The 18,260-nt window shown below is 47.1% G+C and overlaps 1 protein-coding gene across 2 annotated transcripts in view; it reads left to right on the forward strand.

The window, feature by feature from the left end:
- gab2 (GRB2-associated binding protein 2) overlaps positions 1-16,117 on the forward strand; it is a 34,803-nt gene extending 18,686 nt beyond the window's left edge. Inside the window, exons 3-10 of one of the 2 annotated variants that reach the window (XM_076146334.1) lie at positions 8,267-8,495; positions 10,283-10,878; positions 11,623-11,720; positions 11,869-12,148; positions 12,439-12,529; positions 12,690-12,792; positions 12,930-13,052; positions 13,478-16,117. In XM_076146334.1, coding sequence (XP_076002449.1) covers positions 8,267-8,495; positions 10,283-10,878; positions 11,623-11,720; positions 11,869-12,148; positions 12,439-12,529; positions 12,690-12,792; positions 12,930-13,052; positions 13,478-13,621 — 1,664 coding nt within the window. In that variant the 3' untranslated portion in view covers positions 13,622-16,117. The remainder of the gene's footprint in view (positions 1-8,266; positions 8,496-10,282; positions 10,879-11,622; positions 11,721-11,868; positions 12,149-12,438; positions 12,530-12,689; positions 12,793-12,929; positions 13,053-13,477) is intronic. The other variant, XM_076146335.1, reaches the window with a different exon arrangement.
- Positions 16,118-18,260: the final 2,143 nt, after the last annotated feature.

An 18,260-nucleotide genomic window follows, 5' to 3' on the forward strand; every position in this document is an offset into this window, starting at 1 on the left:
GTATTTAATCTCATTTAAACAGATCTGAATCCACATTCCCAGTGTTTTCACCCAGGGTGCAGAGCGATGCAGCAGCAAGCTCAGACCCCGAAATCAAATGTGTTGACACATTTCATAAACTTGGTGTAAGCTGGACTAAGAACACACACACTCACAACTTCCATGTGACTCTATGTCTCCATGTGTGGTCCCTGTTAAATCAAATACAAATCAAATTGAGAGTAAAGCATGCTGTATGTCAGTATATAGTGTTTATGTAGTACTTCATGTCCCCCTTTAAAGTATGTAAGCAGTCTGGTGTGACACGCTCACGCTGGTAAATGCGCAAAATCCAGAGGCTTCTGTGTGCGAACGTGAAAGAACTAACAGCTCCCTGGTTACGGTCACATGGCAACAAATTCCCGTTTGTATGCTTTTTTCAGAGTGGCAGAAAGTACCTGTTTAATAATAACACTTTGTGTGTGTGTGTGTGTGTGTGTGTGTGTGTGTGTGTGTGTGTGTGTGTGTGTGTGTGTGTGTGTGTGTGTGCTCTCTTCATCACACGTCCACCCTTCAACTTTTTTTGAGTTTGATTGGTGGTAATCAGAGCTTTTTTTTTAGAGCTAAGAAAAGGTAACACACACACACACACACACACACATCTTTGAGCAGTTAAGATATTCTGTGGCTTACTGGTAAGCAGGTGCTGATGTGTGTCAAACACACTGGGAATACCCTGTCTGATGAAAAAAAAACAAGTCCGAGTATGAAAACCTGAGAAGTTCCTCTTATACAAACACAAGAAGCACGATGCCAAGGTGTGTGTGTGTGTGTGTGTGTGTGTGTGTGTGTGTGTGTGTGTGGATAAAGCCGGTTTGTGCTAGCGAGTTTATTTCGTATTCCAGTGCAGCACAAAGTGATTTCAAATAGACCCCGAAGTGTTATTATAAAGTCCCGTCGCATTTCCGTGACATTTGTGGTCACGTATCGGTGCGATGATCAGAATTCACCTTTTTGTCAGTCGGAGGAGTGGAGGAGCTCTGTGGAGAGCAAGGTAAAGGTCGGTCAAGGGGAGAACATCACAGCAGCTTATTGTTACACAACTCATGAAAGGAACCCTCTCTCTCTCCCTCTCTCTCTCTCTCTCTCACTCTCTGTCACACTTTGTGAGAAAGAGGGAAACGAGAAGAAAGAAAACAGACGACTCACATGACTTTTTCTGATGCCAGCGCCTTCGGTTGGTGCATCAGTGGAACTTTTCGTCTGCATTTTCTTATCTTCTCCCCCAGTTCCACCTCGCATGTGTCCCCATTATCTATATCTGGCTATGGAAACAATCATATCTGGATGCCGAGAATTCAAGTTAATCCACGGTTAACAGGGAGCTTATTGGTCAGCAGGGTTTATCAAAAAGGAAGAATTTTGTAAACCATTGCGACATTAGGACGCTTTTGCTAAGACATCAATCTTCCTATAGGGGACGGTGAACAGATGCCATTCATCCCAGATGTGTCCCGTATTGATCCAGGTCTGGCAGGTTAGCCCATATGCTCAGTTAGGGGTCACATTCACGGAGCCACTGTACATTAACAAATGAGGCTGCAGCTGCCACCCCGGCTGTGATTCAGCATGAATCACGGCTCCATAGATGCAGAAGAGGATGATGTCAACAACACCGCCGGGCTGTGCATTTGCCTGCTCAACCTCTTGGAGAGTCTGGTTTCAAGATGGAGATTGTAAACGTCTGCCCTGGCAGAGGTGTGTGCGCTCTCTGAGTGTGTCATTCTCAGCACAACACCAACATAAAGTCAAATTGGATTCCTTTATCAAAGATTTGGTTGAGAGACATTATACTCATTACTGAAATCTAATTTTTGCTCTATTTTTGGTTTATCATCTTCAGAAACAAAACCACATCCTCGTCAATTATGCATACACGTGCATACTGTACACACTCTCTCTCTGCCTCTCTCTCTCTCTCTCTCGCTCCCTCTCTCTTCCCCTCCCAAAGTGCCCTTCATAGCCATTGATTTTTGTTGCAATAATGAGACTGTTTGGTACTGGAAGGTCGGGTTTCTGCTGCCACAGAGCAGCAGTCTGAGGGCAGCTTCTGCCGCTGCCGCTGCCGCTGCCTCTGCCTCTGCCTCTGCCTCTGCCTCTGCCTCTGCCTCTGCCTCTGCCCTTCATCCCCTCGCACCACTTCTTCCTCAAAGGCAGGTGGACATATTGAACACGGCCATCATCATCATCATCATCAAACCCCCAAAGAATCAAAGAAGAGGAACAGGATTTGCATAGTGTTACAGTGTGTGCATAGTGCGTGTTCTTTAATTGTGTGTTAACTGAGATTGGTTACTTGTGCACTGATGTGTGCACGTTTTGTTTTTTGGAGTCCTTGCACTGTGTTGATGGGACTAAGCGCTGTTGCTATCAGATAGCGACGGCTTGGTGTGCGGCGTGTGCCTGCACCCGGCGAGACCCTCCCCCCCGAGCACTGTCTAATGAATGGGACATCATCTGGTCAATCACCGGCTTTGTTCTGCTCTCCCCACAGCTGTTAGAACTCCCAGACGAGGATCATCCGAACTACGGGATGAGGTTTTGCTCGTCAGCACTCCTCTCTTGTGCTTTTGTTGCTCTTGTCTTTGGGATGACGGCTCTCCCTCTGGTGCGTTTGTGCGTTCCGCTGCCCTTCCCCTGGAAAAAAACAACAACCTCTGTGTTGTTTTCCAGTTGCTCTGTTGCCCAGAAGAGGGCGAGTAATGGAGGAACAAATTCCCACAAAATCAGCAACTCAAACAGCAGCCTCAGCAGTATTTCTGAGAAAATAGATTTGATTTATTCAAACAAATAAAATCTCTTAAAGTGCATTAAGCCTCGGTTATGAAACCATGGAGCCTTTCAGATGTGTTGAGTACTGATGTATATTTCCTTAAGTTAAATCCTGTAAACACATCATCACCATCATCATCATCATCATCATCATGATATTGACCACAGTGTTTCCTTTTCAAAAGCATTTCGTGGGAATCTGTTGAGATGTTGTAATCAACTCAAAGCTTCCCCATTCAGCAGCAGAGATTGAGCTGGATGAGACATTCAGACTGACGGCTATTCCTAACACGGAGGTTCCTCTTTGGTGTGGAACCTTGTGGTCATTCGATGTGTGTGTATCAGGATGTGACAGCACTGTCAGTCATTCAGCTCAGTTTGGATGTTGGTACACACAGTGTGGAGTAACACACTGCAGAGCACACTGCACACTGCACCAGCACAAAGCACCCAGACCTTAAGCTCTGAGCTAAATCGGGAACTACAGAACATTTTGAACCAAATCCCACAAATATCTCAGCAGCACCAAAAAGCTTCCAACTCTTTAAAAAGACAATCACAGAAACAAAGTCCATTGTTTTACAGCTTAAGCACGAAAAGCTTCTGTTATCCATCTAGAATACGTGTTGGCATCAGCTTAGCGGTTCTAATGATGGTTTTAGTCCAATCATTGCGGTGCCACTCAGCCTGGGTAGCTGCAGTCTGAATATTTGTGTTGCTGAATTGTTTATGTGCAGCAGCGCCGCTGTAGGCCGATGTTTGCAATTCCTCATCGTACAATCATCAATTTTGCAGTAGAGTTTGCATCCAGACGTGCAGACTTTCCTCTGTTACGCAGCGATTAGCAGGCCGGCTGTGTTGGCACAGATGAAGGTGTGATCGCCGCGCTGCCACCCGTGTGCCAGAGGTCACAGCTAATCCATGTAGCTGTTTGGATGCAAAGGTGTGTGTGTGTGGGCAGCCGTTTACAGACCTGCGGTGCGGCTCTGCATGTGGCTACAGCCTTTAATGCTTGAATATATGTCACTTCAAAATATCACAGAGGATTTGAAGTGTTTGTGGCACTTTGTGGTAACCGTGGTAGTTGTGTGTCACTATGGCTGTTGTGCGTTTCGAGCTTTAGTTTTCAGTTTTCAAGCGATAGACCAAAAGTGTTGCAACGTTGAAGTGAAACCTCATCTGATCGACTCTCCCTCCACCCGGTTCCTGCTTAGTGTATCTGCATCATTTCAGTGAAATCTGTTGTCATCTTTTAAAAGAAAATAACCACACAATCAGATGCTGACCAAAATAGAACCAGGATGTGGGACGAGGAGTACTGATTAAATTTAACATTTAAATGCAGGCAGAGAGAAGAAACTCAGCATAAATGCACTCTCTATCCCGTCTGCATCTTTGATTTTTCCACCCTGCAGTCTCTGCGTGTCTCCTCAGCACCCAGGAGAGGGAGGCTTCTACGCAAGCGTTACATTCTTCATACATCATGACTCGTGAGTTTCCACACAAAGCTCGTTCTCATTCTTTAATCCACTGTGTTGTCAGAGCAAATGATCCTTTTGTTCTGGTCTTAGCCGGCTGCAGGCGACGGCTGAGCCTTTTTCCAGGTACTGTGCATCTTTCACTCCCTTCGAGGAGAGAGTGAAAACCAAATGCTTCAACATGAACTCAACCCCACCGCCGCAAAAACGTGAGGCGGGCTTTAAAGATGCGACGCAGCCCGGAACGCTGACGGCACGGCTCTTTACCCGGGGCCAAGCTTTCACAAAAATCGAGTGTTGAAAACAAATTGCTGTTTCAGACTTGGGCCAAACTCTGTAATTCATTGGCCCTGACAAGCCTGAGCCCTTTAAGGTTATTGATCAATCAGCGTTTCAAAGGCAAATTGATGTCGCAGTGTGGTCGAGTGGGCGGCGCTCACATGATGCTGTGCAGCGGGCAGGCACAGGGGAGTAATGTGATCAGGGAATGCTCCTGTGTGTGTGTGTGTGTGTGTGTGTGTGTGTGTGTGTGTGTGTGTGTGTGTGTGTGTGTCTGCCTGGCTTAATTCTTCCCTGGTTTTGCTTTCAGGGGAGAAGGAAACAGCCATGTCACTTTGTAAGCATCACTGTGTCCAGCAAAGCGGCGGGCGGACGCCATTACGCCCTTTTTCCTGTCTCACTCTCTGCTGCAGCCACGTCTCTGGTATCCAGTTGTGGCAATCGCATGCAAATTGCCCCCCCACCCTCACTCCACTGTGGCCTCCTTGGTCCGTCTCTTGCCGGTCCATCTCCTCAGAGTGAGCAGGTGGAGGCTTTACTGTCATCTTGAAGGTCACAGCGCCAATGCCCCCGCCGCTCCCCTCCCCTCCCCGAGGATCAAACCTTTCCTCTGACCTTTATGTCACAAGATGGCGTCCCCCTCACCAGCGGACCACCCTGCAGCTTTGACGTATTCATTCGGGGCCATATTTTTAAGTGCAATCTCTTATGAAACCATTAAGGGAATTGCATTTCTCCAGCAAAGTGGAGCCGGAGCCTGAGTGCAGGTTGAGGATATTTAAGGGGCCGACGGCTTACAGCAACACGCCGCTGCCGTATTGACAGATCCCCGTGTTTCCTCTTTTTCTTCTGTTGTTTTCAGTAGGTCAGTGGCCCTTTTTTCTATTTTTATATCTCCTCTTAGATTAGGTTATCGTGTGCCCTTGTCTGATTCTGGTCAGACTGGGAGGAAATGAGAGTCCTACAAAGACGCTCTTGTCCTCAGCCATCCAGCAGGGTTCTAATTTTGGCCTCCTGAGGCCCAAGCAGCCGGCCTCTATTAGATTAGGACCACGGAGCAGATGAGACAGTAGGTGATGTATTATAGAACGTAATTGGAAAATTGCTTATGAACTGAGCAGCTCTTTGACCCAGAATATCCATGTCGCTCACCAACCAAAAGAGGTCTTTCTAATGCACTGCTGTTGATAGTTCTGATGTTTGTTTCAGGCTGAGGAATGCAGTGGGAAGAGCTCTCTCTCTCTTAACCTTTTGACTTGTTTCATGGTGTACTCCGTTGCTCTTTTTTTCCACATTTTTGTCTGTTTCTGCAGAACTCAGGCACGTTTTCCCACCATGATTCCACTCACAGGTGCGTTTTGGGCCGAATCCAGTGTAGGGGTAGTGACCCGAATGAGATGGATCAAACCAGGCTCCAAAACATGCAGCTGTCTATTCATTACATTTCTTTCTAATAGGTAGGATCAGTTATACAACCGCTCGTTTTGGTTAATAAGCATTTTACCGCCCCGTCCTCGCCACAGAGCGCCGGCAGCTGCAGGGGATTTTACTCGAAGCACCCAGAGGGAAAATGTGGAGAGGGTTCAGTGTTTTTATTTTCTGCTCTTTTCTGCACTCCCATTGTTGTGGCTCTGCCGCCTTGATGGAATTGCTTCCCCAGTGGTAACATACATCACCGGAGCCATTAGTGTCAGTGATGAGCCATGTAGGCTATTCCATCAGCCGACCAGACCAGTCGTCTTTCATCTTGCTCTGATTCTGACAGCCCTGCTTGGTAGTTAATCAACAGTCATTTAGGGCACACGCACACTCGCACACTCGCTCTCTTGCTCGCCCACAGAAAGGCGCCCCCGTACACACACACGCACCCTAGGTTTCATTTAGGTTTTCTTGTAAGAAGGAGTTTCACTTTGTTGTCCTGCTTGTTGTTCATGCTGCATACAGTATGTGTTTCCATTCAGCTCACTTTCGCGGGGGCAGGGGTGGGCAGTGGGGGGGGGGGCGAGGAGGAGAGGAACACTCTTTTGACAACAAATCAATATATCTACCCATGTTAGTGGGCCTGCTACTCACCGCACTGGATGAAAGCTTTTACAAAGCTTTTTGTGTAAGAAAGGAGACGATGCCTAACCCAGCCTATGGAGAGTGGAGGCGCTAGGAACAATGGGGTAATTGAGGTTCATTTGGGTGTGTGTGTGTGTGTGTGTGTGTGTGGGGGGGGGGGGAGTCCCTGCATGTGTGGCTGGCCATCTCCTGATGTCCACTAGCCTGGAGACCCCATAACACAGGGCTCTCCCCTCAGGCATGGATCTGACCTCATTCAGCTAAACTCTGCTCCAGTATATCACCACTCCCAGCACACACACACACACATTACACACACACACCCCTCCTACCACCACACATGCGTTTCACACACCACATTTGTGTTGTGTTGTCCACTTCTCACAGTGGCTCTGGCCCATCCTCCGGCCTCATGACTCACACTGGCCCCTCTGATTAAATGGAAATCTGACCACCGGGACGCTTTGTTATAAAGTCCAGTCAGAGACACGTGATGGTTCAGATGCACACGCTTCTGTTCAACTGAAGCGTGATGTTTTTGTGAGGCTTTGAAAGCTGTTTTCTTCCATAAATGTGCTCATGCTAACCCTTTGGCCCGTACTCAGTGTACCCAGAGACATATCACTTTCAGCAAAAGATGATTGGTGTTGGAGTTTTTTGTTCATCAGCCATCGCTGCACACGGCACCGCGGGTCGATGGATCACTGGGCCGCCCACTCGTCACTCCTACAGCTCGGTGTGCGCCTCCTTACCCCGGCCTCCTACTCGGTCTATTTTCAGCGTCGCCATCACAGATTTGTCTTTCTGTGTGTCTTTCTCTTCAATGCAGATATCAGGAAAGCCAGACAGAAACAAACAAAACTCTGAGGCCATTCTGTCCACAGTCCCAGTGTGCTAAACAATGGTCAACTCAATAAAATCAAAGCACATTGACCCTGGGCCAAACAGGATACCATGGACCATGTGGTGCCGGAGCAATCTTTCCTTTTAGCCTCAGAAAGAAAAAAAAAAATCAGGATTCTTTCTTCTCTGTTCCCCAGAGGCAGATGCTTCTTCTGTATTGATTGCAGGGCACAACTGAAAGCTACTGAATACAAGATTCCATAGGAGGAAAGGCCATGTAAAGGCTTCAACCTCTCTATTGAGCTGTGCTGCCCTTTGACGTCAAGGATGGTGAAAACAGGCAGAAAGCTTATTGGTCTCTCTGGTGAAGTTCTGTCATTGTCTGAGAACATCAGTCCCAAAGTTATAACCTGACACATCCTGTCTACGTTTTCATTTATTTGTTATTTTAATAAAACTGATCAGAATTGTTACATTTGTGTATATTTTTCTGCAGATATCTTTGGTTTCATCAGTCAGTTGTGGTTGTTTGACAGTCCTGAATGTGCCGGTGAAGCTGTTGGTGTCAGTGATGAGCAGAAACACTGAAGTTGTTGAAATTAAACTGTCACTGACACCTCGGAATGATCAAGTGCTTTAAAGTTTCTACTTATTTAAACATAAAGGGTTTCATAGAAAAGTCTGTGAAGGAGCCCAAGGAGGGTCTCGATGTGTTTTCGCAGGTTAACCAATCTGTCACTGATGGCCGTCTCTCTCTCTCCCCCCCCCCCTCCACTGTCTTGTCCCTACAGATGGCAGGTTACAGCACATGCCGCGCTCCATGGCGACAGACCTCAGCGGCTCGGCGGCTCCTTTGACAGGAGAACGCAAGTCCTCTGCCCCCATCCACTCCAGCCAGCCGGTCCTCTTCACCTTTGATGTGCCCGTGCGCCACTCGCACCACGGCTCCCTGTCCAACAGCGCGCCCCAGGACTACCTCCTCCTCCACCAATGCATGAGCAGGAAGACGGAGAGTGCGCGGTAAGGGTCGTGACCCTCGGGCGTCCTGTGTCAGTTTCCTGTTATCCCATAATGGAGGTCAACGTACAGGTTTACAGCGCTTCCTCGACTTAGAAGCCTCTCAGGGTTACAACTACTGTTAGAGGGGGAAAATTACCCAACCTCAGACCTTCAAGCCAGGGGATTATTATGTACAAGCGCAGGGACTGATGATGTCATATGTAAGATACCACTTATTTCAGGCAAAAGAAGAAATGTTTCCCAGTCTGGCAGTTTAGTCTAAAGACATCATCTACCACGAAAATATGCAAAAGGTGGAGCAGTGTGAGTTCTTGTTGGTGTGCGTGTGTGTGTGGGCGTGCATCTGAAGCTATGTATCTGCACGGCGTGAGCACAAACACACCGAGCGTTTGTTGCACCTCCTGTGTTTTCCATTAGGATTCCTCTCAGCTCCTGCCGCCATCATGCCCACTTCCAAGAAGCAAAAGGCAGCTTTGATAATGATAGCATTCAGCGAATAGGCAGCACGCTAGATGATCAATGAGGTTGAGACTGCAATTCATCACTCCTATAGGTTTAGACCGGCCCAGGGTAGAAATGCCCTCTCAGCCGCGCCATTCGCACATAAATCTGCTGTGTCGGGCCGCTGAGAAACCCAGGAAATCAAACCACACAATCCATCTCATCAGCTTTATGCAGATATTTCTGTCACTCCCTCCCCAGCATCTGCTCCACGGATCTGCTAATTAAGACGGGCGTGGAGTGATGGGTTATGATTCAAATCAGGAGACTCCATTGGTCTGAATTAATCTATGTAAAAAGCCCACACACACACACACACAGTGATGGAAGACGTAGTGATGAACAAAGTCGTTGATTGATGACTTAAATGCTGAGGAGACGCCAAAGCCTTTAGTCAGTATTTAGAGAACTGATGCGATACAGAGAACCAGCCGACATGGAAAAGAGTCGGAAAGAGCAAAGTATTTGACTTAAATGCATTAAACCCATGCTTTATTCTTTAGGACACAAAACCAGCATGATCCAGACTGAAGTAATTGTCCATTAGTTCACCAAAAGGAGCAGAATCTCCTCCAGAGATCAGTAGTGACTTGAGTGATTGAGGACATCTAATCTCTGTCCTGACCATTGCTCAGCTAACTGGGTAGAAATGTCTAAGCTGTGGGGTCGCTCCACTTGGCACTCAAGGTCAAGTCTGACAAAGGAGCCAGAATAAATGAGCCATGTCCCTAGGGTGCCTAACCGAGGCCAAAGGAAACTGTGGGAAAGTCATAGCATTCACTCCGGCGCAACATGGATGCCACCTCTCCTTCGCCACGGAGGGAAAAGTGAACAAACTGACCTTTTTAAACAAATGTGTGTATATATGAATACACAGATATCTCATAGCATGTATTCATTGTGCTTACTGTACATAAAGATGTTGTAGCGATGATGTAGAGGTGGGGTGTTTTTAAATAGGAGACTGGAAAACTCTACCGGTTCTGCTAAAGTGCTACAGTGCCATCTAGTGGTGACTGGAGGTATTATTAGACGTGCCACTCAAGATCAAGGAGAGAAAGAGCCTTTATTGTCACACTGAGGCAGTGTTAACATTCACATTACATAAATAGCATAAACATAAAGAAACAAACAGGCCCAAAGCACAACAAATGGCACTTTTCATACAAATGGTACTTTTCATAGCAACGCCACTGGCAACGGCAGTTTCTGGTGTGCCACTGTTGTATGTCTCTGATGTGTGTGTGTGTGTGTGTGTGTGTTTATGTCTCTCGTCTTTGCTGCAGGAGTGCCAGTTTCTCTCAGGCTACGCGAAGCAATCTGTTTGTGGGCAGCGACTCGGCGGTGCAGAAGCTCTCCCACGGCTTCTCGCACTGTCTGAACGGCATGGGCGCCCAGCTGCACGGCTTCTACAGCCTGCCCAAGCACGGGAAACAGCAGCTCCCGGCGCACGACGACTCCCCTCAGGAGGCCTGCTACGTGCTGCCGCGCGGCTACAGCACCGAGGCGCCGGCGCACAGCGGGCTGGGAGAGCTGGACCTGGAGAACGAGGAGGTCTACACCTTCAAAACGCCCTGCAACGCGCTGGCCACCGTGCACGGCAACGAGCGCACCACTGACAATTACGACCTCCCCACCACGCCCGGCTCCTTCTACCAGATCCCCAGGACGTTTGATAAGAATCACAACGCCCTGACGCCCTCCAGCTCAGAGTCCTCCTGCGCCCCTCCCCCCAGGCCCCCCAAGCCCAGCCAGGGGTCCGAGGGCCAGTGGGGGAGTCCGCAGTCTGTGGGGAGCCAGAACGGAGAGGTGACATCGGCGGTGTCGGTCATCCCACGCAGGAACACTCTCCCGGCCGTGGAGAACATCAGGCTGCACAGAGGTAGCCATTGTTTGGAGCGTTTCCCTGCTACACTGCAGTGTTTATGAGTGCGTCTCTACAAACCCCAGCACATATTTCACCCTCGTTTCCTGTTCTCTAATGCTCGCACAACTTTAAGAGCTCTTTCTCATGCGGCGCTGCAGTGAGTGAGTTTCCTCTTCCTCGCTGTCTCTCCCTCTCTCTCTCTCTCGCTCGCTCTCTCTTTCCCCTCTTCCTCTATCTGGCGTTGCACTGATCTAACTCCAGCAGCTGAGCATGAAACAAAGAGGCCAGTCTAGCAGACACCGCTCAGCTGAGACTCTAATGAAATTCAAACCGTGGAGCCGGCTCCCGAATGCTTCGTTCCAGACTGATAAGCAATTCATAGACACAATGTATGGGCTCTCACTATACTGCGCCCGGGCCTGCACGCCGCCAGAGACGCTGTGTGACCTGTGGCCCTTGTTAGCCACACCACAGGCTGCTCACACACACACACACACCCACACACACCTGCTCTGCCTTAACGAACAAACACTAATTATAGCCCAGCGGAGCGTTTAATGAAACGTCACTCACATCCTGTTTGGTTTTATTAAACAAGTAGAAATTGAGATATCAGGTGTTTCTCTCTGCGTCGTCCTCTAAACACCTCAGGTTTGTGACTCATGTTAGCTTAGTGAGGTCCAGGTTCTTCTTCTCTTTTCTGTATTTTTAGAGTGGAAGGCGTCAGCGCAGCATTGATTTCTCTCCTTCCCTCCACAGGCTCGTCCTTTGAAACCAACAGCCATCACCGTCCCGTCTATTTCAATAACTCGGGCCAGTCGGTGGAGTCGGTCAATGATGGGTTCAGCTCGTACTTGGTGAGTGGCTCTGCCCCCTTCCTGCTCGCTCACATCCTGTCTGAGCCAAATCTAAAGGCAGAGGCCGACAGAAAGTGTATTTCTACTATATTTACTTCAATGTGAGTGTTGTGAGTTTGCCCTCATCTTGCCCTCCGTGTCCACCCAGAGAACCAAAGCTCCTTTGACTCGCTCGGATAGCGGCAACTCGGATGACAACTACGTGCCCATGAACCCGGGCTCGTCGCCGCTCAGCGCCGCCCAGGCCGACAGTCCTAAGAATATCTACATTCCCATGAGCCCCGGGCCACATCACTTTGATTTCCCAGGATTCTCCGCCACGCTTCCAGCCCGCAAGGGGAGCAGCGCCTCCCTGTGTCACCGGCCGGGACGCCTCAGTGATGTCACACCGCCGCCTATCAACCGCAACCTGAAACCCAACAGGAAATGTGAGTTTGGCAGGAGCAAGGACACATTTTCTGCTTATTTCAACCATTAAATGTGAAATGGTCGTATTTCTACTTCAGTATTTTAACAATCTCCTGGCTGCATCGGTTCAGAATTTAACCGTTTAAAGGCTTCTGCTTCAGGGAAAACAATGAACCTAACCGCATATTATAGATTTTAATATTTGGTCCCCCTTTGTTTGCCTCGTTTCAACTTTTTGGGCTGCATTGTGTATTGTGTTAAACAAGACAATGACTTGTGTTGACACTGCGTCTGCTCTTGTTTTTGACAGCGAAACCAACACCTCTTGATTTGAGGAACAATGGCATCATTGATGAGCTGCCGTTTAAGAGCCCAGTCACCATGTCCTGGACACGACCCATGTGAGTCTCATATCAGTTATTCAAGCTGGGTTTACCCCAGGACATTCTCACACACACACACGCCCACACGCACACACAGTTAGTGCTTCTACCTTATGACCTGAGGCAGAAACAGAATCCAGCAACAATCTGTACCATCAAACTGTCTGTTTTGCTCCAGGGCCGCCATGAACTCCATGTCCTCCCAGCACTGTCGGCCCATCTCGACGCAAAGCATCACCAGCACCGACTCTGCAGACAGTGAGGAGAATTATGTAGCTATGGTGAGTCCTAATAGCTGCGGGCGGGTCAGGAGAGCACATTGTGTCCTTTGTTTTAATGATCCACTTGTTTTGCGTGCTGCACCGGCGCTCGCTCGCAGTCCTGTGTGAGTGAATCCTTCCCTCCTGTCGCCCATTAGCAGAACCCAGCGTCTACCTCTCCCGCCGTGAGTGGCACCAGCAGCCCGGCCCCCAGGAAGTGCGGTAACGTGGACTATCTGGCGCTGGACTTCCAGCCCGGGTCACCCAGCCCGCACAGAAAAGTAAGCAGACCTTATTCACAACATGTCTGCCTTTATTTCTGCCATAGTGCTGTCCGCCCTCGGGCCAGAGCATCATTGCCACGGACGCAGAGTAACTAAATGCATCATTAAAGCGTTCTGCTTACGTGCGGGGTTTTGGTATTCGATTTCCATTTGTGCTCCACAACATTTCAGAGGGAAGTTGTACATTTGACTGCGCTGCATTCCTCTGGCTACTAATTACTTTGCAGGAAAGACTTTAAATTCCACTCATCAAGACGTTTCTGTAGTCAGATTAATACAAAGACAATGTAGCTCAGGCTTGTTTGAACTTGATAGAAATGAATGAGAGGGTTTTAGGAATGGAAAGAGGCAATTTGACTCCTAAGCTGTAGAAACCTCCATGATTATTTTTGTATTAATTGTTTTATCTTCCACCTCCTCAGCCTTCGACTTCCTCCGTCACCTCTGACGAGAAGGTGGACTACGTGCAGGTGGACAAGGAGAAGACCCAGGCTCTGCAGAACACCATGCAGGAGTGGACCGACGTGCGGCAGTCTACTGAACCCACCAAGGGGGTCAAGTCCTGACACTGATCCACGCCACAGACCCTCAACCGACATCAAATCAGTCCTCCGGGGGGTTCTCTCATCGTCTTCAATATTTGTTAGGCTCGTTTTAGAAACTGAACTAAGTGGACGTAAAGCCATAACCTATCCTATGCCTGTTCTCTGTGGCCATTACTGCTGCAGCGCACTGCTAACATACCAGGATGTCAGGCCCCTACAGGTGAAGCGCCCTGCCAAAGCTCTGTGTGGAGAGACTGTTATTACGCCGTAGGGACAATTTCAGATTGCATACGTGAAGAAAAAATGTCACCCAACACATTTACATCCAATCCATCTTCCTTTTGTGAAGTGCAAGTTCCTCCAAAGCTGTGTCCCCCCTGCCCCCCCGCTGCAGGGACGCCCACACTGCAGGGGCCCCACACTGCAGGGAGCCCCCCCACTGCAGGGACCCCACACTGCAGGGAGCCCCCCCACTGCAGGGAGCGCCATGCTGCAACAATTGCACGATATCTTCGCATCAAGCCAGTAATTTGCCCAGTTCATTTTAAGACTCTTAATTCGAGCAAGAAGGCCGAATCCTCTACCTCCCCCCTCTCTCCCTCCCTCTTTCCCTTTTCCCTCCCTCCCTCTCTCACTCCCTCTTTTCCTTTTCCCTCACTCCCTCCCTCTCCCTCTTCCCCGCCTCTCTCCCTCCCTCCCTCCTTCCCTTTTCCCTCCCTCCCTCCCTCTCTTTCACTTCAATCTGTCATTTGTGCTGAGTCTTGCAGAATCAGCGAGGAGATTCTTTGCACTGCAGGCAATCATTTCAGCTTAGCGGTGCATGTCTGGCAAGAGGAGAAACAAAAGAATAGAGCCTTACAAATAAAGACCTGTGCCAGAAAGCTCCAATGATAACTGCCTCAGTTTCAAGTAAATATGAACTCAAGCCATTACGTACCAGCTGCCACTTTGGACCAGGAGCCAATTATTCAAACGCAAGATCCACGTGTACAGTATGAAGAAAACCAGGCGGATTAGGAGGAAGAAACATATTGTGTCTTTGTAGTTTTGATGGCAGAGGTCATCGAGGTCACTTCAGGTCGTGTTCTAATGCAGTGGTTCTCAGCCCTTTAGACGGACGGACCACTTCTAAGCAAACCAAAACATTTAAAACCAAATTAGGCACCAACTCTTAATGACGGGGAAAGAATCACAGAAACCCTCATGTGTGCGTGTTTGTGTTGTACTGAATGTGAGCTTGAAAAATGTACTGACATGAATGGAAGTATAGGGCGTGCACAGGACCAGTTGGACTATTTCCCAACTAAAGCAAATATAAATTAGATTAATGGAGAATAACAATGAAGCTTGAAAGTGTTTCTTGGTGAAACTCATTGTGTTTGTGAATAATTTGCCACATTAACAGAATTTCCACAGATTTCAGTTGTTTTGATTCTCCGTCCCCCCTCCAGTCCACCGGTGCTGCACAGCTTGAGAACCACTGCTTTTCATGCATTTCAATGTAAATGTGCGAGGAAATGAACGTTTGTGAGGAACAGAAAGTCAAAGCGGAGGAGGTTGTGCTTTCTCTCGTAACGGTGACGACAGCCATATTTATGTTTTGCTGAATTCAGTTCATTTTAATTCACCGTTACAGTACATGCCAGTCATGTGTTCACTGATTAACGTCGACAGCCTTTGGTATTTCCTCACGCCACAGCCTTTTCTTTCATCAGTCCTTCTTCCAAGTACGTAAATTATTCATCCAATGACGTATTTGCAGCACATTTTGTCGGGTGTTTACTGTTGGAATTTCCACGTTCTTGTCTGAGACAAAGAGTTGAACTGCAGTAACACACACACACACACACAGTGTTGTCCTGTTGGATTTGCCAGTGATCATAGACATTTAGAAATTGTCAAAAGAATGTTTTTTCCGATTTCCAAAACTTCCTGAAATTGCCTTATATTTTCATTTCAAGTGTAACGTTTGCCTTGCATAAATTTAATTATTCAAAAATCTTATTAAAAGAAGAGCCATATTGTATTCAGGACAACTGAATTATCATTGTGTAGTCCAAATTGAGTCCAGTATTTCACTGTGGGCTGGAACCACTTGAGGGTTAATCCCCATTTGAACTTAATAAACTAGTGTGGCCATGCAGTGCTAGATGGTATTATTGATGATTTCATTAGGATTTACTTCTTAATGTTTTTCTACCATTTTTACTGCTTTTTGTATTCTTTTTATCATTATTTTTACAAGTGCAAGTAATATTCATGTGGACGGTAACAGGCTAAATGAAGCTAAATCTGTTATTAATTGTGCATTTGATTTGTTTGGAATTCCTGAATTGAGGTTGTGCGTGTGTGTGCGTGCGTGCGTGCGTGTGTGTGTGTGCGTGCGCGTGTGTGTGATCCATAACATGAAATGGCAGGATGCTGGTGGTTGAGTTGCACTGGTCAGAGTCAGAGCCCCGTCTCACTGGGCGAACTGTGATTCAAAAAAAAAGGAGAAAACAGAGAGAGAGAAAGAGAGCAAGAGAGGAAAGAAAAGACTGAAGCAAAGCCAGTGTCTCTGTCGCTCTCTGAAGCAACGTGGATGTGTAATTTATTATCTAGAAAAGACAACAGAAGAGCTGTGTATGTGTTGTGGTAGATTGTGAGTTGTAGTATGTGAAGCGACGGCGGCGGCGCGCTCAGGTCTGCTGTCTCACACCGTCACTGGGTTGACGTACTGTACTAGTAGAGATCCTTTTTTTTTTTTTTAACCACTGTTACTGCTACTACTGTCAAAGCATTTGCAGATTGCTCGTGTGTTAATTTATTAATTTATTGTGCGTTTTGCAGTTGATAATTGTAAAAAGGAAAAAAAAACATAAACAAAGACGCCTTCTTCTCTACTAACATTGATGTATGCAAACTGTCTTGATTTTTTGTGAAGAATTATGACAAACAATGCCAGTGTGATGGTAATGTGGTACAGTACGTTTGGGATACACAACGACGACAGACTTTGTTATTCCTGTATTATGGTAGGTTTAAACTGTGGACATAGAATAAATCAAGAAGTGAAAGTCTGGTGTTAAAGTTCCTCTTTAAATATAAACCAAAACACTGTGACACCATTACTCATCCGGGCTCGCCCACACATTTCTAATGCATGCTGTAATGCGTTACACTGGCTGAATGTCTGCTGCCCTCTGTTGTTCAAAGAGGGGCACACGTAACCTTTGCCACAGATGAATGATTAAAGTGTCACACATTGATTATTAAGGGATTATTGTGCCTTTGGTTTACACTTTGTGAAGGCGGATGCGTGCCAGTTAGAAAAAACTAATCCATAACTAATGACAGTGTGCTTGAGATTTCACTCCTCTGTTGTTGTAGTTACACATTTATTTGATTTCCGTCAGAGTTTTATTCGAAACAGACGAAGAAAACCATACAAAACAGCATAGTTGTCCCTAATGAAAAATAAAATTTGCAAATGTAGAGTTTCCAGAAATATTCAGTCGCCATCCAACAACACTGTGATGTAAAGTTTGTTTGTTTGTAATGATTTAATGTGAAGAAAATGACATTGCATCTCCATAAAAGGATCTCTTACGATCTAGTAGTGTTGTTCAAGTACAAAGCCCAGTTTGGGAATGTTGTTGTGGAGCTGGAGATGTGATGTTCAATTTCCAGTTATGACCATTAGTCATCTGTTTTTCCATAAAAACGACTAATCGGCTACAAATTTCATGGTCAGCTTGAGGCCCTGGTGAAGAGATGAGTCAGCTTTAGCGGGCAGCTTTAAAACATGAAGTCTCATTGTTCTGCAGCTCTGTGGGCACAAGGAGAAGAAGACCGACCCCTTCTGCATAATAAGAGAGTTTCTCTTTCTCAACTCTTAAAATTCATGATTGCATCCTTACAAAAATGTCTACACATCCAAAGGAATGTGTGTCACTCTAAGTTGTAGTGTGATCCGTCTCTCCTCATGTATTAACACATAAAATAACATCAGCTGCAATTTGGAGATTCTGCTGAATATTTGCGCAGAATCTGCCCAGATGTCATTCTGTCATTTTCAATGCCTAATTTTGTAAGATCTTGCAGAAAATGTCAACAGTCTGATTCCTTAAAAATTCCAGTTGGGATACAGCGAGATCCTGCAAAAGAGCTGGTAACTGAAAAGCCCCAAACATGATTCCTCTGCACATCTCTGTTCCAGACAGGGTGTTTCACCGCACCCCTGCTGTAAATTATTAATGTCCTGTATTTAATGATTCAGTGCGTTTTAAGGATTCCTGCAGGCTGCCTTTGGAGAATCATTGTCATCTCCTGTGTCATCGCCATAATGAGAAGTTTGTGATTCTTCTGGACAAAGCAGGGGGTGAACAAGATGAGCTGTCTTGTTTTGTTACCTCAGCCATCAATAAAATTAAAGCCGGGGATGCCATGTTGCTTCAAGACTCAGCAGTCAGGAAGCTTAGTAGTGAAGTTCAAGTTACACTTCCAGGTCAGACATGGTAACTGGAGAGTCCTGTGGTTCGTGATGACCACCGCTGCTGCTGTGTTCATTCCCTCCAAAGGAGCATTAAAAAAGGGAATGATGCTGAACCCCCAATGACTCCAGGAATGCTTTCACTTCTTCCATCACTTTATGAAAAGGTCAGCATGGCAGCTCGGGGCT

This window comes from Genypterus blacodes, unplaced genomic scaffold, assembly GCF_046128005.1.
Source record: "Genypterus blacodes isolate CSIRO-AG114 ecotype Tasmania unplaced genomic scaffold, CSIRO-AGI_Gbla_v1 ptg000032l_1, whole genome shotgun sequence".
Classification (NCBI taxonomy): Eukaryota; Metazoa; Chordata; class Actinopteri; order Ophidiiformes; family Ophidiidae; genus Genypterus; species Genypterus blacodes.